Raw genomic sequence first — 24,106 nt, forward strand, 5'->3', positions numbered from 1 at the left:
GTCTCAAAATAAATAAATAATAAAAATAAAAATAAAAATAAAAATAAAATAAAATGGGGTCAATTAGACCGGGCACAGTGGCTCACCCCTGTAATCCCAGCAGTTTGGGAGGCCAAGGTGGGTGGATCACCTGAGGTCAGGAGTTCAAGACCAGCCTGGCCAACATGGTGAAACCCCGTCTCTACTAAAAATACAAAAGATTAGCTGGGCGTGGTGGCGGGCGCCTATAATCCCAGCTACTTGGGAGGCTGAGGCAGGAGAATCACTTGAACCCAGGAGGCAGAGGTTGCAGTGAGCTGGGATCTCGCTATTGCCCTCCAGCCTGAGCAATAAGAGTGAAACTCTGTCTCAAAAAAAAAAAAAAAAAAGAACAATTAGAATCATGTGTGATAATCAAAGTTATGTGAATGTGGTCTCCCTCTCCGTCTCTCTCAAAATCTCTTATTGTACCGCACTCATACCTAATTTTGGGCCACAGTGGACCATGGGTAACTGACATGGCACATAATGAGGGACAACCGTATCTATCCATCTGACAGATGTTCATTGAGCACCTACTAGATGTTAGGGCCATGAGTGTAAAGTCCCTGTCCCCCTTGGAATGCAGATTAGAGCAGTGGCAGAGACAATGAGTGTGTCAGCAAGACAGTGGCAGGGCATGAAGAGGGCGTGCGGCTGCTGGGGGTGATGAGGTTGGGTGGAGACTTCTCAGAGGAGGTGACCATGATGCTAGAAGCTCAGCCCTTGAAGTGGGAACAGCATATGCAAAGGCCCTGAGGCAGAGTGTCCTGATGTCACTCATTGTGTGTCTGAGGAGCAGCAGGAGCCAGTGAGGTAAGAGCAGAGTGAGCCAGGGCAGGGCAGAGGGAGATGGGGTGTCAGGGCGGGGCCCTGCAGCCGAGCAAGGGCTTCAAAGTTTGTGCTGAGAGAGGCCGGGAGCCAGGGCAGGGTTTTGCGCTGGAGAGGGAGGTGGTCTCGCTGATGTTTTTAACTGCCCACTGCTGCTGCAGGGAGGGTGGTTTGGAGGGGCCAGGGCAGACCCAGGGGGCTGATGGGGAGGCTCCTGGTCATCCGGTGGAGGACTTCCAGGTTCAGAGACAGGGAGGGGCTTGCCGAAGACCACAGAGCCAGTCAGTGCTGGGACTGGAGTTCAAATGCAGGTCTCCTGGCTTCGTTGTCTTGTTTGCTGCTTTTACTGCATGAGAGCCCCTGTTTCCTGACACTCCGTTTCTGGGGGAGGAGAGGGAGCTGCATAGGAGGGGTGTGGTGAGTTCTATCAGCATCTCTCCTCTTAGAGAAGGAGAACCTACTCCCGATTCCAGTCATTGCCTGTAAGGTCAGTCAGGCTGCATGGTCTGGAAGTTCACCTGGGTGTCTAACCTCAGTTATTCATACTGTGTGCAGCTCAAGTCCATTTCATCCTGGGTTGCCTCTTTTCAAGTAGGCACATATTTTCTGAGGCCCCAGGACTCAGTCAACTGGAGATCCCAGTTCAGGAGATCTGAGCAGGGCTCGGATTTCTCATTGGTATGACAGGTGGGGGCTGGGAGTGACACAGCCCTGAGTTCCTTGAGGCCTGACCTTCCTGGTCCTGTGACTGGGAGGATCGAGAGTGGCGGGGCTGGACACTGCAGGCTGTGTTCTAAGGATGGGTAGGAGTTGGCCTGGGAGGGAGGGAGGACGGCATTCATGGAGGGGCTCTCAGCAGTGGTGAGGAGAGCAGCCTGGCCAGGTGCAGGAGGGGAGCCCACTCACCCCAGCTGCAAGCTGTGCCCAGAGGCCCCGCCCAAGGCCAGGTTCACGGCCGGCTCTGGATCCCTTCTGTGGCAGGAGTCTTTCTGCCTGACCAGGCCTGAGGGGGCCCAGCCCCACCCTATGTGGTGCAGGCCAGGGCTGGGCTTGGTGCGGGTGTTTTGGAGTTAGGTGATGAACCCTACCTGAGCCCTAACCGTGGCAGTGGGCAAGGAGGGAAGGATGGGGCCATCCAGCCAATCTCAGCCTCACTGGAGGGCCTTCTGCTGGCTCCAGACCCAGGCGTTGGAGGAGAAGGAGGGAACATGGGTCAGGGGAGGGAAAGGTGGTCAGAGAACGGAGGCAGTGACAGTCAGAGGGTGGTGGTTGGGGTGGAGAGGCTGGGATAGCTCAGAGTTCCCTAACAGCCAGGCTTCCGGGAACTCCCTTCTCTGGGCCTGAGGGGAGCTCTCAGGCTGGACAAGGAGCGGAGTCCTGCAACTGGGGTCCTGGTGGGTTTGGTGCATATGGCCATGTCTGTTGTGATGGGGGCACACTGGCACCACGGGCTTTGAGCTGTTTCAGGGATGGCACCCAGAGGGAGAAGAACGAGGAATGGGGTGTATACCTGTGTGTGTGGTGGGTGGGGGGTATTACACTCTGGGGTGTACCCCAGCCCCCACGGGCACGGTCCCACCTGCTGCTTTGTCCTTGACTTGGTGTGCACGTGGTTTGAATGTGTCAGCATGCTGGTGATCCTGCTGAACTGCGTGACACTTGGCATGTACCAGCCGTGCGACGACATGGACTGCCTATCTGACCGCTGCAAGATCCTGCAGGTGAGCCGGCTGCCCTGCCCCACTGCCCGCCCCGCCCCGCCCCACTGCCCGCCTCGCCCCGCCCCGCCCCACTGCCCGCCTCGCCCCGCCCCGCCCCGCCCCACCCCCATCCACCAGGACCCGGCCTATGCCCCGCCCACTCCACGCCCCGCCCTATGTCCTGGCTTTTGCCCTGCCCGTTCCCCGCCCCATGCCCCGCCCCATGCCCCGCCCCTGCTCCGTGCCCTTCGGCATCCTGCGCTGCCCTATCAGGCGCGTTGCCGCACTCAGCCGCCACCAGCCGCACTCACTTGGCTGACCCTTCCTCACTCCCAACTGGTCTTCCTATTACCCTTCGGATCCTCTCTCCCTTTTATCTCTCCTCTCCAGCTTGGGGCCTCTGCCTTCGTCCAGGCCTCAATCTTCTCCCACCCAGGTGCTCTCACCAGCCTTCTCCTGCACCCCCTTCATGCATACCTGCAAAGCACAGTGACCCCGACTCTCCTCTGCCTACAACCTGCACTTCCTCCCCCATGCTCTTGGACTAGAGGCCGAGTTCACGCCCAGCCCTAGATGCCCTTTAGGAGTGGGCCTCTGGTTTCACATTCTGTTATCTCCTGAGGTCTTGGGGTAGGGCTTGACCTTTGGTACCTGACATAACCCCGTGCGGAGCATGTATACGGGTAGCACAGATGTCAGGGTTGTACCCATTTTAGAGATGTGGAAACACTCAGTGCCTCTCCCTGGGAAAGCCAGATTCCTCCCGGGAGGAATTGCTTTCTGCCTCTTGGGTTTCTGTAGGACTCAGTAACTCCCAGGCAGCACTGGGCCAGAGTCTCCCGGAACACTTGGCAAAAATCCAGACCCCTGACCCTATCTCAGACCTGCTGAAGCAGAATCTCTGGGTGGGTCTGGGGTCCGAGTGGGTAACAAGCTCCTCAGCAGCCCCGGGCCCCAGGCCCGGTTAGCCTCATGGTGAATTCACTGAACGTGCACCTCTGTGTCCTCACCACTGGCCTAGCCCTGGCACACAGTAGGTGTGTGGCACCTGTTTGTTGAATTGAGTTGACTGCAGCCCTCACTAATCCTGGAAACAGGAATTCCACCCAGGCCCCGCCCTCAGGAAGCATAATGTCACCTGAGCCTCCTTTGTGGGCAGAGGAAGGCAACACCGAAGCCTGTACCCGGGGGCTGCTTTGAGACAGCTCCTTCTGTGGGGGCTTTGAGGTCAGATCCACTGGAGTTTCAATCCTGGTTCTGCCACTTATCTGCTGTGTTACCTGTGGGGCAAGTTGCTTAACCTCTCTGAGTCTCTGTTTTCTCATTTGTAAAATGGGACTATCCATGGGGTCCTTGGGAGAATTAGGAGAGAGAATGGGGGTCACGTGTGTAGCCAGTGCTTGGTAATTATCAGGGAGAATATGGGATGGCCCCTCACCCCACCCCTATCTGGGGCTCTTCTATCTGTTTCCAGGCTTAGGGAACAGACAGAATGGGCTGTACGACCTTGGGCAAATTCATTCCCCTCTCTCGGCCACAGTCTCCTCATCTGTGAAATGACTGCACTGGACCGGGATCACTGAGGTTCTCCTTCTGCCCAGGAGGAGTTTCCGCGTATTTCCCAGGCCCCTTGCATCCATGTGGTGTCCCCACCTCACCCTGTGGCTGTAGCCCCTGGGCCCTGCTCTGCAACCTCACCCTGTCCCTTGCTTCCCTCCTGCTGTCCCTGTAGGTCTTCGATGACTTCATCTTTATCTTCTTTGCCATGGAGATGGTGCTCAAGATGGTGGCCCTGGGGATTTTTGGCAAGAAGTGCTACCTCGGGGACACATGGAACCGCCTGGATTTCTTCATCGTCATGGCAGGGTAGGTAGCACCCGCCAGGCAGGTCCTAGCCTCGGGTGCACACCAGGAATAATTGAGAGAATGAAGGGCTTCTTGCTGATGGTGATGAAGCTTCACGGTGATGCGTGGGACCCTCCTGGACCCCTGGGCTGGGAGGAATGATGGCCAGACAGACGTTCTTTCCTCCCTTCCTAAGTTGTGCGTCCTCTAGCACTGCCAGCGGATACTGGGTGTGTTTATGCTAATTAACGATATGACCTTGAGAGAGCCACTGACGCGCTCTGAGCTTTCATTTCCTCTTCTGAAAAGGGGAATAATAATAGTAGCTGCGTCAAAATGAGCACCCAATAAATGCTAGCTGTTAGGATAGCTATCCTGGATCACTCATCACGCCAGAGACCGAGCACAGACTCAAGCACTGTCTGACTCCAGACTGTGGTTATTTCTACAAGACACAAGTTGCCATCAGGGACAGGCCTGGTTACAGCTGAGCCCATCTGGAGTGTCTCGGACCCTGCTCTGGGCCTTGTGCCTGCTTTCCTGGGTCAAGCCCATCCATGCATTTATCCACCTACCAGGGACTGAACAACTTGCTCCCCAGTGTTGGCACCATCCTAGCTGCTGGGGGCAAGGAGGAGGGCAAACCAGACCCAGGCCTTGTCCTTCCTACTCCTACACCTGCTATGCCAGTGGGTGTGCCTTCACACACTGGGACCAGAGCGCTGGGCAAAGCATGTGGTTTGCTGAGAGCATTTAACACAGGGGCCTGACTGAGCCAAGCTGGGGACTTGGGGCTTGAGGGCTTTCTGAGGAGGTGACACGGAGAGCTGAAGGATGAGGAGACAGTCGTCATGCCCAGGGATGGGTCATTATTAGGGCAGAGGATAGAGAAAAAGGCTGCAGGCTGTAAGTGTGTGTGCGAGAGAAGATGTGTGAGTGTGTCTGTCAGTGTATGTGTGTGACCTTGTGTGTAGAATGCTATTGAGGTGTGACCTTTTCCATTGAGTAGACTCACGGCTGAGATGGGCAATCAGGGTGTGAGAATCCCATCAAGTATCTGCTAAATTCCACAGATATGTTCTGAAGTGAGGTGATTTGTTTCATCAGGGTTTTAAAAAAGTTACACCTCTTCTAAGCTTGTTTGCCCTCCCTCCCTCTCCCCTTCTCTTCCTTCCCCTCCCTCCCTCCCTCCCTCCCTCCTTCCCTCCCTCCCTCCCTTCCTTCCTTCCTTCCTTCCTTCCTTCCTTTTTTGAGACAGGGTCTCACTCTGTCACCCAGGTTGGAGTGCAGTGATGCAATCACAGCTCACTCCAGCCTTGACTTACCAGGCTCAAAGGATCCTCCCACCTCAGCCTTCTGAGTAGCTGGGATTGCAGGCATGTGCCACCAACCCTGGCTAATTTTTCTTTTCTTTTTTCTTTTCTTTTCTGTAGAGACAGGGTCTCACTATGTTGCCCAGGCTGGTCTTGAACTCCTGGGTTCAAGCAGTCCTCCCACCTCAGCCTCCCAAAGTGCTGGGATTACAGGTGTAAGCCACCACACCTGGCCTCTAAGCATCTTCTCTCAATCGCTGTATTCAGTTTTACAACCACATTGTCAACAGTCACTTAGACCTGAATGGAAGCTACTCTGGTTTCCTGTGGTTTCCTGAGCACTGTATCCTCCTCTTAGTCACGTTCTTCATTTTCATTCTTATTCTGGTTTGGCTGGAAAACATCCTTAAGTAGTTTTTTTTTTTTTTTTTTTTTTAAAGAAAAGATGTTTGGATAGTGTCATTTTTCAATCTTGCCTGTCCAGACATATATTCCTTTGATCTTTGAGTGTGGAGGACAGTTATTTGTGATGTTCTAGAGTCAGAACCTTGCACACATCCTGCCATTCAAACCTACACTATAGTATTGCACGTGAGTCCAGTATAGGTCTGGTTCCTGTTTCTTGGAAGATGACCTTCTTTTTCCTGACTAGAAGCTTGTGGGCTTTTCTCTTTACCTTCAGGATCAGACCTTTCTCTAGGGCAGATCTAAGTGGGACCTTAGAGAACTCAAGACTGGTGCTTTTGGCCACGTGCAGTAGCTTACCCCTGTAATCCCAGCATTTTGAGAGGTCAAGGCAAGAGGATTCCTTGAGCCTAGGAGTTTGAGACCAGCCTGGGCAATATAAGTGAGACCCCATCTCTACAAAAAATAAAAAATTAGCTGGGTGTGGTGTACACTCCTGTAGTCCCAGCTACTCAGGAGGCTGAGGCTGGAGTATCCCTTGAGCCCAGGAGGTCAAGGCTGCAGTGAGCAGTGGTCGTGCCATTGCACTCTAGTCTTCAACAAAGCGGGACCCTGTCTAAAAAATAAAAAAGAAAGAAAAGAAAAAAGATTCATGCTTTCCTTCATCTCAGAAGAAGGTTCTTCCATCTCTTCTTTGGCTATGGCCCATTATTCTCTGCTATCTCCTTCTGGAATTCACATTATATAGATAATTCTATCCTCTATCTTTTCTGCATGGCTTTGCTCTTTTCTTTCACAGATTTTGTCTGTAATATGAGAGAAATCTTTGACTTAGGCTTCTGAATCACAAGTGGGCTTTTCAGCAATGTCCTTTCCCCTATTTACTGCCCCTATGGAATAATTCATTTACTCAGTGTCTTTTTAATTCTCAGGAGCACTTCTTGTTTTTGGATTTCTTGTTTTTCAGAGCACCTTGTGCCTGTTCTTGTTTTATGGATGACTGTTCTTGTTTTATAAATACAATATTCACCTGAATCTCCTTATATACTAATTAGGCTTCTTAAAAGTCTTTTCATGATTCTGGAAGTACCCTGTATCAAAGTATAATTTCTGAAAAGGTAAAAAAAGTGACTCTTACACAAATCTTAGAATGAACATATATGAGAGATTTATCCAGCTCGTTAAGGAGTAGAAACTCAGCAGATGATAATCAGCAGAATTAGGAAAACAGACATTGGAGAAATAATGTAGGAAGAAAGTGAGATTGGAGTCAAAGCTGGTTAACGACCTACAGGGTAATAAACCATAACCTTTGGAGTTTTCTTTTGGGCAGAAATCACATACATCTGCCAGATAAAAATCTACAAGTTAAAATGTAATTTCACAACATCCAGACCTTTAGTGAACAGGAAATTGTGAATCAAACAAAAGTATATTCCCCCTGGATAATGAAATAATCTTTAAATGGCATGTTAAATTATGCTTCAAAATGACATTGTGAGAAATAGTGCCTTCCCTTTGCCATATTTCCAAGTTCTAGGATAATTTTTCCTAACTCTTGTTTCAGGGAAGTCATTTGTTCTGCTGGCTCCACTGTCTGACTCCCATGGGCACCCCCACGCTGCCCTTTTGACTTGAAGCATTTTGTATTGCTTAGCGATTCTTTCCTGTCTGCTCGTATTATTTATTTACTGCTGTCTGCTTTATTTATAAATAAAGACGATGAGGCTCTAAGCTGAGCAGAGTGAAGAGCTGCCTAGCTTCAGCTTCATGGTGAGCTCTCAGTTTGACATCTTCTCTTGGCCCTCGAGATGGGGGCTGAATGAGGCGAGGTCTGCAGGCCAGCACTCTTGGGAGATCAGGGAGGGCTGGGCATGGGGCCGACATGCAATGTGTGCAGTCACACAGGGCCCCACGCTTGGGTTCATACTCTGCTGTCACTATTTTGAAATTCTTAATCATTTATGAACAAGGGGCCCTGCATCTTCACTTTGCACCAAGTCCCACAATGATGTAGGTGGTCCTGGCTGGGGGATAGATGCAAAGGAGACTTTTTTTGAGACAGTTTCATTCTGTCACCCAGGCTGGAGTGCAGTGGTGCGATCGCAGCTTACTGCAGCCTCGCCCTCCCTGGACTCAGGTGATCCTCCCACTTCAGCCTCCCAAGTAGCTGGGACTACGGGCGTATGCCCCATGCCCGGCTAATTTTTTTTTTTTTTTTTTTACTTTTTAATTTTTTTGTAGAGACAAGGCCTCACTATGTGACCTCCTGGGTTCAGTGATCCTCCCACCTTGGCCTCTCGAAACGCTGGGATTACAGGTGTGAGCCACCATGCTCAGCTGACTTTTTTGCTAGAGTCATGAGCACTCTCACTGCCCAGCTATGTGCTGGATTTGGGAGCTCAGGTGAACAGGACCACCCCATGCTCAAGGTCGTTCCTGTCCTTTGTGTCCAGGGACGGCGTGGGTGGAGAGGACAGGATGGGGAGTCACAACCCTGGCTCCAGAGCCCAGCTCTCCAGTCCCCCTCCCACCCAAGACCTGTCCCCAGAGCCGCCCACCCATCCCCTGCAGTCCCACCCAGGCATGGTGTTACAAATGTTCTGTTTCCCAAATAACCAGCCTATTTCCTCCCTTCCTGTACCTCCCCTTCCCCAAATTAATCACTGGCTCTTTCTTCAAGCTGTGGAGGCAGACATACACCTCCGAGGTGGAAGGTTCCTTAGAGGTCACGGCCTTCATCTCCACATCTGGTGTAACCCTTATGGCAGATGTGTCTGATACCGGGGCCTGCCTCTGTTCCCAGGCTGCCCCTGCAGGGAGCGCAGTGCCTCACCAGGCGGCTGGTCTCAGACTAGGACATCCGAATGCACTAGAAAGCTTTCTTTCACGGAGCTGAAACTGATCTTCCTGTGGCTCCCACCGGATGGTACCATTCATTCATTCATTCATTCAATCGACCTTTATTGAGCATCTACTACATGCCAGACCTTGGGCAGGGCAGTGGGGGCACGAAGATGAACAAGACATGCCCTTTGTGATTTCATGGAACTTTCAGTTTGGAAAACAGAAATAAAACATATCACCACAGCTAAAGTCTAAATTGGGCTCCATGCTGTCATCAAGAAGTATAGAGGGCCATCAGGTCATGGAATGGGGCCCTGCTTTTGACTGGGGGAGGGGTGTCTCTGTATGTCACCCTGAGGGACAGACCTGGGATAGGTAAGAGCTGGTCAGGCAGAGAGCTGGGGGAAAGGGAGTTTCAGGCAGGGGGAAGCATGTGGGAGGCTCGAAGGGGCGTATGAGGAAGGGAAGGGTGAGTGGCAGGGGATGCTGGAGCCCAGGGTTTCCGTGGGGTGGGTCCTAAGAGATGAGACCAGAGAAGGGACATGGGCTTGATTGCACAGGAAAGGCCCCGAGGCTGCAGGGATGGTGTCACTGACAAACTCACAGCTGTCCTTCAGAAGTTGGGGGGCAGTTCCTGTCCTCCTCAAGTCTCCCCTTCCAGATGAAATGTCCCCAGCCCTCTATTGTTTGTCAAAGGACAGCGTTCATCCCTCATCTGCTGGACTTGCTTCAGGCTGTCTCTGTCCCTGGCAGGAGAACGGGATCCCACCCTCCCAATGACGGCTTATGGGGTAGAGCGAATGGGCTGTTCTTGCCCCAGTGAAATGTGGGATTGCGGTGACCTGGGGAGTGGTCATGCTCCCTTTTGCCCTCAGGTCACATTCACTCTCCAAACCAGGTCTTTCCCACCCTGGAACTAAGTCGGTGATTTTTAAAACCCACGTGACAAACTTTGCACGTATTGCTGTTGATTTCATCTCACCGTGGCCTCTTGGAGTCCTGAGGCAGCCGCCCATTCCATGCACTTCCTGTACTCGCGCAGCTCAGGACAGCGAGTCCTGTGGCACCGCACTAGACTCTTCCAGTGTGTGACAAAGCCCCTGTCATCATCTCTATTCGTGTTTGGTTGAACCCAACTCTTTTATTTATTATGATTTTTCGAGACAGGGTCTCTCTCTATTGCCCAGGCTGGAGTGTAGTGGCATCATCTCGGCTCACTGCAACCTCAGCTTCCCAGGTTCAAGCAATTCTCATGCCTCAGCCTCCCGAGTAGCTGGGATTATAGGCATGTGCCACCATGCCTGGCTAAGTTTTGTATTTTTAGTAGAGATGGGGTTTCAGCATGTTGGCCAGGCTGGTCTTGAACTCCTGACCTCAAGTGATCCACCCTCCTCGGCCTCCCAAAATGCTGGGGTTACAGGCGTGAGCCACTGTGTCTGGCCAGTCCCAACTCTTTGTCTTATCATTTAAGCTACACTTTTCTGCCTCTGTCCATTAGGAGGTCATGAACTATTCAATCACATTCTTGTTAAACTTGAGATGTTCTTTATCTATATATCTCCCTTGGTGCATCATGCTGGTAATGCTGTCTCCTCCCCCAACCAGAAACAAAATGGCCATTGCCACCTGTGGGGAGGGACCTGGGCACTTCTGTTAAAAGCTTCCCCAATAATTCTGCTGTCTGGTCTCTGGGGGTGAGCCAGGGGTAGAGGGTGAGTCTGCTGGGACCTCTCCAGAATGAGGCTTGCCAAGGACATGGCTGATGTGAGCCCTGACTTGGATGAGTACATAGAACAGGAGCTACCTTACAGACTTGGAAAGCTTCTGACTGTGTGGAGAATGGAACAGCTGAGGGAGGGGTGTGCACAGATCAGGAATGGGCCACCACCCCACTCCCCAAACACATGCATAGCCTTTCACCCCTTCTCAATGCTCCTCCAACTTCAGGGAGCAGCAGGATCACTGGGGCATGCGTTAACATGCAGATTTCTGGTCCTTAGCTCAGGGATCCACTACCAGCAGGCATGGCAGAGCCTAGAAATCTGCATTTTAACCAAACGTCCAGGTGGCCCTGATGTGGTCTGTGGGCCACCTATGGAGAAACTACAGCTCATTTGACTGTCACAGCAGCCCCTAATCAGGAGCACTGAAAGGTAGAGGTCATGATTCCCAGTCTGGGAACCACAGGAAGGGGAAGAGCAATAGGGAGGGCTCTATCTCTGCATCTGTGTCCAGGATTGGAATAATTCTCATGACAGGTAGAAGTACTTTGTGAACAGAACAGTGGGAACTCTATGTAAGAAGTTCTGTGATTGGCTGGGCCCTGTGGCTCATGCCTATAATCCCAGCACTTTGGGAGGTTGAGGGGGGCAGATCACCTGAGGTCAGGAGTTTGAGACCAGCCTGGCCAACATGATGAAACCCCATCTCTACTAAAAATACAAAAATTAGTCCGGGCATGGTGGCTCACACTTATAATCCCAGCACTTTGGGAGACCAAGGCAGGTGGATCACCTGAGGTCAGGAGTTCAAGACCAACATGGTGAAAACCTGTCTCTTCTAAAAATACAAAAAAATTAGCTGGGCAAGGTGGTGGACACCTGTAATTCCAGCTACTTGGGAGATTGAGGCAGGAGAACTGCTTGAACCCAGGAGGCGGAGGTTGCCATGAGCCCAGATCGCACCACTGCACTCCAGCCTGGGCAATGAGAGTGAAACTACATCTCAAAAAGAAAAAAAAAAAAAAAAAAAAAGAAAGAAATACAAATACAAATACAAATACAAATTTAGTGTCACGCGCCTGTAGTCCCAGCTACTTGGGTGGCGGGAGAATAGCTTGAACCCGGGAGGTGGAGAGGTTGCAGTGAGCTAAGATCGCACCACTGTACTCCAGTCTGGGTGACAGAGTGAGACTCAGTCTCAAAAAAAAAAGAACATCTGTGATCATCTGATCCAGTGGTGTGTGGCAATTGTTTCAGCTACTCAGCAGGCTGAGGCGGGAGGATTTCTTGAGCCCAGGAGTTTGAGATCAGTCTGGGCAACATAGCGAGAGCCCATCTCTTTAAAACATTTAAAAAAAAAAGAATTTCTGTGATCATTAATAGTATTAATAAAGACACCAATAACATCAGTAACTTAGCACTTTGGCTAGAGAGTGAGAAGGTGAGGCTGGGTTAGGACTTACTGTATCCTGGGCTGAGTGCAGTGGCTCTTGCCTGTAATTCCAGCACTTTGGGAGGCCGAGGTGAATGGATTGCTTGAGCTCAGAAGGTTGAGACCAGCCTGGGCAACATGGTGAAACCCCAGCTTAAAAAAAAAAAAAAAAAAAAAAAAAAGGGGGGGTGTCTATAGTAGTCCCAGCTACTCAGGAGGCTGAGGTGGGAGGATTACTTGAGTACTTGAGGCTGGGAGGCAGAGGTTGCAGTGAGCCAAGATTGCGCCACTACATTCCAGCCTGGGTGACACAGAGTGAGATCCTGTCTCCAAAAAAAAAAAAAAAAAAAAAGAAAAAGAAAAGACAAAAAAAAGTATTTATTGTACCCTGGAAACATGGTCTCTGGAATGCATGCTGGGAACAGCTTCTCCACCCTGACTCTTACAGGCTCTTGGGAAACAAAAAGCCACTAAGAATTGTTCCTCAGCTCTGGGCTAGGGCTTTCTAGAAAGATCAGGCAGGTATGTCCCTGCTGAGGTTGCTGGCTGAGAGTTCCTTTTGTCCAAAGTGCCCCATCAGTGGGACTTTAAAAGGCAAAGGGAATTTAATTCTCTGATGCCTCCTCCAGGAGTGTGATAAAAATAAGGACGCTGACTGCTGAGTACTCACACTGTGCATCATCTTGTTGAACGGTCAGACAAGCCCTGTGAGGGCTGTGGTCAGTTCCACCTCACAGATGAGGCAGTGACAGGAAGTAACTTGCGTGAAGTCACAGGCTGGTAAGGGGCAGAGTCAGGAGTTGAACCCAGGAAGCTTAGCTCCACCAGCTAGGATTGAGTACTGGTTCAGTGTGACTTGCTGGGTGTATTTGTCTGGGATGCATTTGGCTGCAAGTAATAGAAAACCCAACCAACAGTGGTTTAAGCAAATCCTGAATCCTGAATAATGTTTTTTTTCTGACATAACACAAAGTTCTGGTTACTGGTGATAGTTCTGCAGTGTGGGGGCTGACATCCTTGTGATTTTCCAGGCCTTTATTTCATGGTCACAAGGCAGCTGGTGAAGCCGTGGGTGTCATGTCTGAATTAGACAGGAAGGAAGGGTGAAGAGTGACAGGACATGTCCACTTGGGTCAGGAAAATGAGATATTCTTTCCAGGATCCTTCCCTTCCCCAGTGCATTTGGTCGGAACTGGGTCTGATGGACACCTGAGCTGCAGCGAGGCTAGGAAAGCACAAAGCATTAAACTTGGTTAAATCAAACAAGAGTTGTTCCCTGGGGTCAGATAAGGTCAAAAGAGAGAGAATGCACATCGTGGGGGCACTCCGAGTCAGCCACATTCCTCAAGCCTCAGTTTCTTCACTCACCCTCTGCCAAAGCTGTGGCTAGACCATGTCTCCAAGCCCTGGTCAGAGCTTCTGGAGCTCTGCCTGCACTGGCTGGGCAGGGGCAGGGCTCTGTTGAGATCTCTTAACGTCAATACCAACCTATGCAAGTTCCACAGAGCCCAGTGCCTGCCAGCAGATCCGGTGTAGTCATAGGGATCAGAAGGCCATCACTGGGATGCCCAGAAGCCTTTGGAGCTGGCCTTCCTGCACAGCTCTGTGTGCACTATTGGTGGGTACCGGAAGCCATCCGAATGTCTTGAAGCCCAGGGCACCCTTCTGGTATTGTCATTGATTGTACACTCTGATCTATCCTGGACTTACAGGTCTGTCTGCCCTGTGGCTGTGGATGCTCAGATGCACTGGGTGCTCTGAGGGCAGGGCCAAGGCTAGTCATCCTGAAGTCCCCAGAGCTGTGGAGGCATCATTACATGTTTGTTTCCTGTCTGTTGCACCCAGGCACTAAAGAGCTGGGGAGAGGATATCTGGAGCCATTTTCTTTAAGCTGAGCTGCCGTTGGGTGGGCGTGGACTGGGGAAGGTTCCAGTGGGAACCTTACTGTGTTATTCTCATTTGCATATGGGATGGGGTGGGAGAGAGGGTGATGGTCACTGTAGAGGCTCGTTTCCATGGAAACAGGATGGTAGCTGCCATGTGTGATGTTGGGGGAAGTCACCAGAGATTCTCTGGCCACGGGCTGAGGTGCCTGACACGAGTCAATCATGAATCGGGAAGGACTATCTCTGTTACATGGGACGGAAACTCTGAACCTGGTTTAAGGGAGTCTACCATCTCCTCTACTGAAAAGCCAAGAGGTCTCCAGCTTCAGGGCCCGCTTGCTCTAGAATCCTGAAAGATGTCTCTAGATGGTATGTGCTCCCATCCCACAGCTCTGCTAGTCTGTGCTGACTTCCATCCCTGGAGCTCTCTTGGTGGCAGGGTGGTGGCAGGCAGCTCGGGGCTCAGAGCAGACTCCCTCCAGTTCAGAGACACCTTTGCTTTCCCAGCAGTTCCAACCAGTACCAAAACTGAGCCTCTTTGGCTTGGATTGGCTGGCGTGGGGCACGTGCTCATCCGTAAGCCAATCACTGAGGGAGGGGTGGGCAGAGCTCCTATAGGCCAGACGGAGGTGAAGGCCCACCCCTGGCAGGATGTGTCAGCCCTGCCCCTACCACATGGCTGGGGGTGGGGAGGCTGGAAAGGGATGCTGGACAGGGAGGACCCCAGGCCAGGTCTTGTTACTCTTGGAGTTCACAAGGGCGCCCTGGCTGGTGGCAACCAAGCCGTTTAGGTGGCCTACCGTGAACTATCATTAACTGACTGATCTGGGCTTACACCCATGATGGCGTTATATCCTCACAATCCCCAGAAATTAGTATTGTTAACCCTACTTTGCAGATAAGAAAATGGCGTCTCAGAAAGATTGGTAGCGTGCCTCAGGACACACTCAGCCTTTGTGGATCAGATCTGGGATTGCTCAGGTCTGGCTGCCCCCAGGGCTCGTGCTCACCCATGACATGAAGGAGTTGTACCTTTCCAGAGGCTGAAATGTAAGCGGTTGATTTGCCTCTGAGGACTTGGAAGCCTCACTAGCCCTCAGAAAGCAGTGAGGTGAGCCCCCTGAGAAGAACGTTTCCCCCAGGCTCTGGTAGAGCTGAAAGCATCTCTGCCCCACCCAGAGCCCACTCTCTGGTTCCCAGCAGCCGTTCCCACCTGCATGCTGCCAAGACTACTCTGGAGTAATGGAGCTAAGTTTCACGGGAGGCAGACATCATGAGGCATATACTAAAATTATTCATTGTTTATCTGAAGCTCAGATTTAACTGGGAAGCTTCTATTTGTCTGGCAACTCTATCCAGAGATAAACCACTGGAGTAAAGTCACCTGAATGGAGGCTTGGAGAGAGAAGGTCCAGGTCTTCTGCCACTGAGGTTCCTGGAGCTGCCCTGGTTCCCACCTGCCTGGGTTCTATCTTTGCAGCCCATCCTTCAGCTTTGTGGCCAACCCAGCATTCTTCCCCTAAATCCCCCTTGTACTCTGAGCTTGGCCTGAGTTGGTTTCAGAGCATCAGTCAAGTGGGCTTAATCACCTCTGTTCTTTGGCCTCATAGGTCTGTGTGAGGAACTATGGGTGTTGCTGTGGTCTGAATGTGTCTCCCATAGTTCATGTGTTGGCAACCTAATCCTAAGTGCGACAGAGTTGAGAGGTAGGACCTTTAAGAAGTGGCCAGGTCATGAGGACTCACCCCTTGTGGATGCATTAATGCCATTATTGTAGGAGTGGGATGGTTATTGTGGGAGTGGGTTCCTGATACGGATGAGTTTGGCCCCTTGCCTCTCTCACACACACTTTCTTACCCTTCTGCCATGCGATGACACAGCAAGAAAGCCCTCGCCAGATGCGGCTCCTTGATGTTGGACTTCCCAACCTCCAGAATCGTAAACCGAATTAATTTATTTAAAAAAAATAAATCATCCAGTCTTTCTACTTCTGTCACAGCAGCAAAAAACGGACAAGACAGGTGTCTTAGTCTGTTTGGGGTGCTCCGGCAAAATACCATAAACCGGGTGGCCCATAAACAACAGAAATCTAGTTCTCACAGTTCTGGGGGTTGGGAAGTCCAAGATCAAGGTGCTGGCAGATTCGATGTCTGGTGGGGGCTACTTTCTCATAGATGAGTCTTTTCACTTAGTCCTCACTTCAGTCCTCACATGAAGGGGCGGATGAGTTTCCTTTTGCCTATTTTAAAAAGGTGCTGCCCAGTGCAGTAGCTCACGCCTGTAATCTCAGCACTTTGGGAGGCTAACGTGGGTGGATCACAAGGTCAGGAGTTCAAGACCAGCCTGGCCAAAACCCCGTCTCTACTAAAAACTACAAAAAATTAGCTGGGTGTGGTGGCAGACACCTGTAGTCCCAGCTACTCGAGAGGCTGAGACAGGAGAATCGCTTGAACCCAGTGGCAGAGGTTGCAGTGAGCCAAGATTGCACCACTGCGCTCCAGCCTGGGCGACAGAGTGAGACTCCATCTCAAAAAAAAAAAAAAAAAATTGTATATAAAATAAAATAAAAAGGTGCTCATCTCATTCTTGAGGGCTCTGCCTTCATGATCTAATCACCTCCCCAAAGGCCCTAATGCCATCACCTTGGGGAATAGAATTTCAATATATGAATTTTAGATGGATATAAATATTCAGACCATAGCAATGGGTGAAAGGACCCATAAATCATGAGATGCTGGCCACAGTCAAGGGTTACTGTTATTACCCCCAAATCCTCTGCATTATTTCCTTCCTCCTCTTCCCGCTTCCCTCCCTCTCTCCACAGAACACCTACTGTGTGCTGGGTCCCCGGATATTGGCAATGGCTGGTGGTCTAGTTATCAACCAACACAAGCCTGAGTCATCACAGAGCTGCCTCCTGACAGATGATCTGTGATTTCCAGCATCTCAGCTTCCCTTCCATTAGCTACATCTTAAATCACATTTTAAGAAAGCCCCCGTGGGCCCCTTGTGAAGATTGAGGAAACACCCTATTTTTATCAGCCGCACACAGAAATCATCCCCTGGGCGGGGTATTTCCTGGAAAGATGTTAAACCTCAGTCATTTCTTGTGGCTTCTTGTCAGCTCCAAGCTTTTTTTTTTTTTCTTTTTTCTTTTTCTTTTTCTTTTTTTCTGATCTTGTCCCTCAAATTATTTGTTTGACAAGCTCGCATAGGGAATCCACCTCTAAGTCAGAACCTGGGCTGGGCACTGGGGACCCAGCAGGGGCTCTGAGTCAGCCCCTGCTCTGAGGAACAGGGACAGGCGCCCAGAGGTGCCCTCATCGAGGATCAGTGGGACACCAGGCAGAAGAGCTCATCTCTGCCTGTGGGTGGGGTCTGGAGAGGGCCTCATGTGATTCGTGGGCGCGTGTGAACTGAGGTAACAGTTGAGGCTGCGATACAATAATAGCTCACATTTCTTGGCTGTTCCTTGAGCACTAGATCTGTATATGAACACGTTTCAGGTCAGTGACTTGCCCAAAGTCACATGGTGCACAAGCAGCAAGCTGGCATTGGAACCCAGCTCTGTACTCTGACCATCGGGTGGCACTGCCTTGGAGGATGCTGGCCCTGGTCCTAGTGCTGTGGTGGGCATTGTGCCTTCCGCCCACCTGGTCAGCAGAGGGTCATGCTCCTGAGCCGGAGACGCTGGCCTGCTCTGGCCTTGCTGGTGACTGATGCAGTGGGAGAGGGGGCAGGTCACACAGAGCTCCTGGGTCCCTTGGTACCTGACTGTGGGACATGAATCCCTTCTTTTTTGAGACGGAGTTTTGTTATTATAGCCCAGGCTGGAGTGCAGTGGTGCAATCTCAGTTCACTGCAATCTCTGCCTCCTGAGTTCAAGCGATTTTCCTGCCTTAGCCTCTTGAGTAGCTGGGATTACATAGGCATGCGCTACCATGCCTGGCTAATTTTTTTTTTAATATTTTTAGTAGAGACAGAGTTTTGCCGTGTTAGCCAGGCTGGTCTTGAACTCCTGACTTCAGGCAATCCACCTGCCTCGGCCTTGCAAAGTACTGAGATTACAGGCATGAGTCACCATGCCTGGCCTGACATGGGCCCCTTCTGTCTCAGTTTCCTCATCTACAGTGGGTGCCGTAATCCAACTGAGAGAGGAGTACTTGATGGAAGTGGCATGAAGCTCGTGGCAGGTAGTGAGTGCTCAGATAACCTTTCTAAACCAACCAGGACCCTGAGTTCCAGTTGACAGAAACAGTACAAACAGGACCTAGAACCCAAAAGGAAGACACTGGTTCAGGTAACCGGGGAGAGCAGAGGGTAGGTCAGGGATCTGGGCTCAGCTGGAGGGAGGTCCTCTAAGCATGCGGTCAGGAGCCTGCCTCTCTCCCCAGCTCTTGCTTCACTCTTCCTTTATGTTGGCAAAATTCTCAGGCCACCACGGAGCCATGGTGGCCTCCGCGTTTGCAGGCTGTGGCTCAGCCAGGGAGAGGACCTCGTCCCTGCAGTCCCCGCTCATGGGCTGGGCTGCCTTTGTGGTCCACCAGAGATCACATGCCTATCCTGAACCAACCATGGTGGCCCGGCCGGGGGCATGGGATCCTCTGGTGGACCAGGCCTGGGTCTCTGGACCTCTGCTAGGAGCCAGGAGCCGGGGAGGGAGGCTCTTCAAGGAATAAGGTCGAAGTAGAAGGTGCTGGGAAGAAATGATGTCCGCCCTCCCTACCCTCCTTGGCACGGTCCCTCCACCAGCCTGGCCACACCGGAGCCCCTCTCCCCAGAAGACAGCCACCTCCTCCTGGGGAGACTTCAGGATGGAAGTGCTCTCTTTAAAGCAACATTACTTACCTAATTAAGCGCTTAGGAGCTGGCAGGAGGTAGTGGGGAGGTTTTGTTGATTTCTTTTTTAGACTTTTCGCACTGAAGTTGCGTGATAAAGTAACTGTGTAATTAGGAATTAATTTCTCACCCCCATAAGCGATGTCTTATTTGGGGCCTGAGGGGAGTCAGCCCACAGGGGCGGCCCTTCCTTACCTTCTCTTTTTGGAACGTGGGCAGGAAGTCCCAGCTGTCTTGGCTGTCACTGGGGTGGAAAGAGGAGAAGGGGAGGGAGATAGCTTCTACCATCCCAGGTGGCCTCAGCAAAAATTGAGACACGGTGCTCATGCCTGACTCGGCACCTAGGATTAGCAGAGGCTCGGGGGAGATGGACTGGGGCCAGATTGCAGAGGGCCTTGAAGGTCTCTTTGTTCTGAAGGCAATGGGGAGTCACTGAGGGTTTTAAGTGGGAGTGACACAGCTAGATCTGAGTTTAGGAGATTTCTGCTGACTGAGGAAGGGACGTAGGGGAGGAAGCAGAGGGCAGGAGGGCAATTGGGAGGCTTGTGCCACTGTTGGGACAGAGGGCCGGTGATCTGGGCTAAGACAGGGAGGGTGGAACTGTCAGCAAGCTGTCCCAGGTTGGGCCGATTGGTGCATGGAGTCATTGTCAAGACAGCGAGGTTCCCGGGACAGAGACTTAAACCCACAGTTCCTCCCTCCCAAATAAGTGCTCTTCCCTCTTCCCTCCTCTCTCTCCATCCTTGTCCGGTGTCCTCCTCTCTAACCTCTTCTGCTCAGAGAAGAATGAGAACTACTCAATTCTTCACTGTGCACCTATGTTTCTTCTTCACTGAATGCATTTATACGCTGTCTCATTCCCCCAGACAGGAGATGCAACCACCGCAGAATACCCCCAAATGGTTCATGAAGTGGAGAAGTAAGAGTTAGGACCCAGTAGAAATGTTTAAGGAAATGGATTCCCTGGAAGGATCTACAGTGTCAAGATCTTTCATGCTGCTAAGAACTCAGTAACATCATATTTCCTTTTTTGACTTGGTTGCCAGGAAGCTCAGAGCTAAGATCTTGACACCAGATTCTACGGGAACGTTTTCTTGGGGGAACTTTTCACCAGGGTCTGAGGGCTGTACCTGGTGGGTTCTCAGGGGGAATTTGGGGAATGTTGGCCGCAGATGTAGACTGAAGGTGTGTTCCTGTGCTGAAGACCCACAGGGTCAGGTACAGGGTGAGGGGAAGGGGCTGGGCCAGTGTGTTGCTCCAGGTCTGCCCTATTTGGACCAGCTGAGAGTGTCTGGGAGCTTCAGATGCACTGCCAGGCAGCGGCTGCTTCCGTTCCCCTCCAAGATTGGGGCGGATGGCGGGGAGGTTGCCCAAGTCTGTAGCCAAGAGCACACATGTCTGATCAGCCTCCTGTGGCAAAGCTGGGGTCTTGGAGGTGTTCAGACCCTAAAGTTACTAACTGGGTCATCGTGGACCCCCCTGTGACATCCAGTCACAACTCATATCTCATTGAAGACCCCAGGGTCAGTCTCTTCCTGCCACCCCTTTTTGTAGAGAAACACAAAATGCAAGAAAATACTCTTTGTCGGCTGGGCACAGTGGCTCACGCCTGTAATCCCAGCACTTTGGGAGGCCAAAGCGGGTGGATCACCTGAGACTGGGAGTTCGAGACCAGCCTGACCAACATGGAGAAACTCCATCTCTACTAAAAATGCAAAATTAGCTGGGCATGGTGGTGCGTGCCTGTAATCCCAGCTACTTAGGAGGCTGAGGCAGGAGAATCGCTTGAACCCGGGAGGCGGAGGTTGTGGTGAGCCGAGATAGTGCCACTGCACTCCAGCCTGGGCAACAAGAGTGAAACTCCGTCTCAAAAAAAAAAAAAAAAAAAAAAAAGAAGAAGAAAAAAGAAAACACTCTTTGTCATCAAGGGGCTGAATTGTGCACGGGGGCATTCTTGCCCCCCAGCCTATCCTGGGGCAGGGGCCATGGTTGGTGCCCTCACTTAACTGAGAGCCAACAGTCCTAGACTGGGCGGGGAAGGTGGAGCCGGGTGGCCGTGTCGGGTGTCGGGGAGGGGAGTTAGGGACCAGCAGGGGTTCATTCCAAGGGCTCTCTCAATGAGCCAGTCATGGATGTGGCTTGCCCTGGTGGAGTGGAGAGAGGCTGTGGCAGGAGAGAGTAATGGGCCCGTGCTCAAATGAGTGGAGATTGAAATGGGTTCCCACAGGTAAAGAGAACAGTGCCCGGCACCCAGTAGGGCCTCAGACAGCCTTGCTTTTCTGTCTACCCATCCATCTTGCAGGCATCTGTTTATTTTCATGGCGAGGCTTCATGGGGATGGGAACAAGTCCTCGATGAGTGCCTGCCAGAGCTGGGCAGGTGTGCCCTCTGGGCCCTGGGAAGGCAGCACATGGGGGGGTTCAGGAGCCCCCACCTCCAGCTCATCCAGCAAAGCATGAACTGAGCCTGAGGGCGTTCCCAGCTCTCCCTAGGGACTGACTCTCCCCCACCCCGCCCCCCACAGGATCTGGAAAACCAAGGCAGGAGGAAGAGGGGCTGCGTCTGTGTGGGGGTGTGGCATGGTGGGGAGGGCTGGCTGGAGCTGGTCCTGGCTGCCTGCGATGGGACTCGGCAGTCCTGGGCCCCGCGGGTGCCAGCGCCTGTTTATGTGCCTGTGTGTGCCACCCCCGCAGCCCCTCCATCACACGTGTCTCCCGGCTGCCTGGAGAGCTCTTTCTACAAAATGTGAAAATGACAGTTGGGCTCACCCACGCGCAGAATCCTCATGCAGTCCCGCTCCCTCGCTGCCCCTTCCAGGTCACCGTCAGCCCTCACCCTCTGCCTGGCTGCTGCCCCCCTCCCCCCGCACCCCCTCGTCTCCCCTCCCCTCCCCCAACCCTCTGTTCCCTCCTCCTGCTCCTTCTCCTGCCCCCCTCCTCTCTCCCTGCTCTCTGCCAGCTCCCCCTCTCTCCTTCCTCCCTCCCCCTCAGGTCCCCAAGGTCTCTGTCTCTAGCTCTAGGTCTCTGTCTCCAGCTCTAGGTCTCTGTCACTTTTTTGGGTCACTCCCCCTCATCTGCGTTTGGGCTTGAGTAGGAGGGTGCATGTATGAGGATGTCCAAGAAGGGAGTGTGTGTGTGCAGGTGTGCAGTTGTGTGCGTATGTTTGTGTTTGTGTGGGTGTGTGGTTGTGTGCATGTGTGTGACTCTGTGTAAGTGTGTGTGTGTGTGCAAGTGTGTGGTTGTGTGCATGTGTGTGACTCTTTGTGGAGGTGCGTGACTGTGTGCGGGGGTGTGGCTGTGTACGTGACTGTGTGTGTGGGTATGTGGTTGTATGCATGTGTGTAACTCTGTGGAGGTGTGTGACTGTGTGGGTGTGTCGTGTGCGTGTGTGACTGGAGGTGTGTGACTGTGGGTGTGTGGTGTGCGTGTGTGACTGTGTGGAGGTGTGTGACTGTGTGTGGATGTGTGGTTGTGTGCGTGTGTGACTGTGGAGGTGTGTGTGTGTGCGGGTGTGTGATTGCGTGTGTGTGTGGTGTGCATGTGTATGACTTTGCAGGTGTGTGACTGTGCAGGTGTGTGTGTGCATGTGTGTAACTGTGTGCAAGTGTGTGACTGTGTGCGTGCGTGTGTGCAGGTGTGTGCATGTGTGTGACTGGATGTGTGGTTGTGTGCGTGTATGTGACTCTGTATGCAGGTGTGTGACCATGCGTGTGTGCACACAGGTGTGGAGGTGTGTGTGCATGCGCGCATGCAGGAGCCTGAGTCTGCGCTCCAGCGGGTGGGGGATGGATGATGGTGGCATTTCAGGGAACGGAGCTTTCACTCAATGACTCTTCAAGCAGCGGGAGGGGGTGGCGGCTTCACAACAGTCAGACAGGTTTGTGCAGCGTGTAGGAAAAGCCTTCATTTCCTACTGACAGTGGTGACATGGGTGGTGACAGGTGGAGCTGGCAGCAGCGCTGAAGTCCTGGGGTGGGAGGTGCTGGGGGAAGGGTCTGGTGATGGGGGCAGGGGGGGTGATCCTGGGAAGGCAGGCCAGACCCCTCTCCCAGTGCCCCGCAACTGGGACCTCAGAGGTCTGCCTCTTGCGGGAGATCTGGGAAGACTTCCTGGAGGAGGCAAACTGCCTCCAAAGAGCTGCAGGGCTGGTTGAGCCTGGAAGGACTGTGGGGCGTGGAGCTGTTTGGTGCAGGAGATGTTTCTCCCGCTTTCAGAGGCTGCTCTGGAAACTGGGGCTGACATGGGCCACGGGCCAGGAGGATGGGCCTGAAGGGCAGGAGCCACCTGGCACAGTGCTAGGCACACAGCAGGGGCCCAACGTCTGTGCTCCCTTCATGCCCTGAGCCCCTGCCCACATCTGTCACCAGCGCCATTTACAGAGGAGGAGACAAGGGCCACAGAAGCAACCCCAGGCCACACGTTGGCCGGATGTAGCTGGAGATCCGACTGCTGTCTTTACGTGCCCTGTCCGGGCAGCTGTGTGCAGGTGGCTGGAGAATGCTGTGGCCCGGGCCCTGACCCCAGCTGGCCTCCAGCACCATCCCTCACTCTTTCCCCTTTCCCCTTTCTCTGCAGGATGGTCGAGTACTCCCTGGACCTTCAGAACATCAACCTGTCGGCCATCCGCACTGTACGCGTCCTGAGGCCCCTCAAAGCCATCAACCGCGTGCCCAGTGAGTCAGCCCCGCTCTGTCCACACATTCCTGGCTGATCCATCCCTGGCCAACCCATCCCTGGCCTGCCTAGGCAGTGCCCATCCCCACCCTGCTTCATTCACTAGGAGAAGACTGACCAGGGCCTGGGTGGGCGCAGGGATCCTGCGGTGTCTGGACAGATGTGCCCTGCTCCCATGGAGCTCATGGACCTGAAGATGCTGGCAGGTGGCCCCGATGCCTCTGAGTCCCAGGAGAGCCTGGAGAGCATGCTGGGGAGTCTGGCTTTTCAGGAACAAAGGGTTTATGGGGGAGTGGTCTTCATAGGATGTCAAGGCGAGCACCCGTAGGAAAAGAAGCTGCTTAGTTTGAAGGAGGACATCATAGAGCATTTCACTGGGGCAATGAAACCTGACTTCCTCACTTGTGCTGACTGACTTAGAACTTGAGCTCTGTCACTCACCCACCACAGATCCATGTACCTACTCACCCATATGCCTAGTCACCTGTTCATCCATCCACCTGTCCACCTATCCACCTGTCCATCCATCCATCCATCCACCCACCCATCTGTCTACCCACCCATCTGTCCATCCATCTATCTGTCCATCCATCCAC

General features: G+C 52.5%; 1 protein-coding gene across 1 annotated transcript in view; it reads left to right on the forward strand.

Moving 5' to 3' along the window:
- The window catches only part of CACNA1I (calcium voltage-gated channel subunit alpha1 I), a 137,063-nt gene that overhangs the window by 38,029 nt on the left and 74,928 nt on the right, over positions 1 to 24,106 (forward strand). The window contains exons 3-5 of the mRNA XM_023222216.2: positions 2,459 to 2,570; positions 4,282 to 4,415; positions 23,412 to 23,509. Coding sequence (XP_023077984.1) covers positions 2,459 to 2,570; positions 4,282 to 4,415; positions 23,412 to 23,509 — 344 coding nt within the window. The remainder of the gene's footprint in view (positions 1 to 2,458; positions 2,571 to 4,281; positions 4,416 to 23,411; positions 23,510 to 24,106) is intronic.

This window comes from Piliocolobus tephrosceles, chromosome 19 (genome assembly GCF_002776525.5).
Source record: "Piliocolobus tephrosceles isolate RC106 chromosome 19, ASM277652v3, whole genome shotgun sequence".
NCBI lineage: Eukaryota > Metazoa > Chordata > Mammalia > Primates > Cercopithecidae > Piliocolobus > Piliocolobus tephrosceles.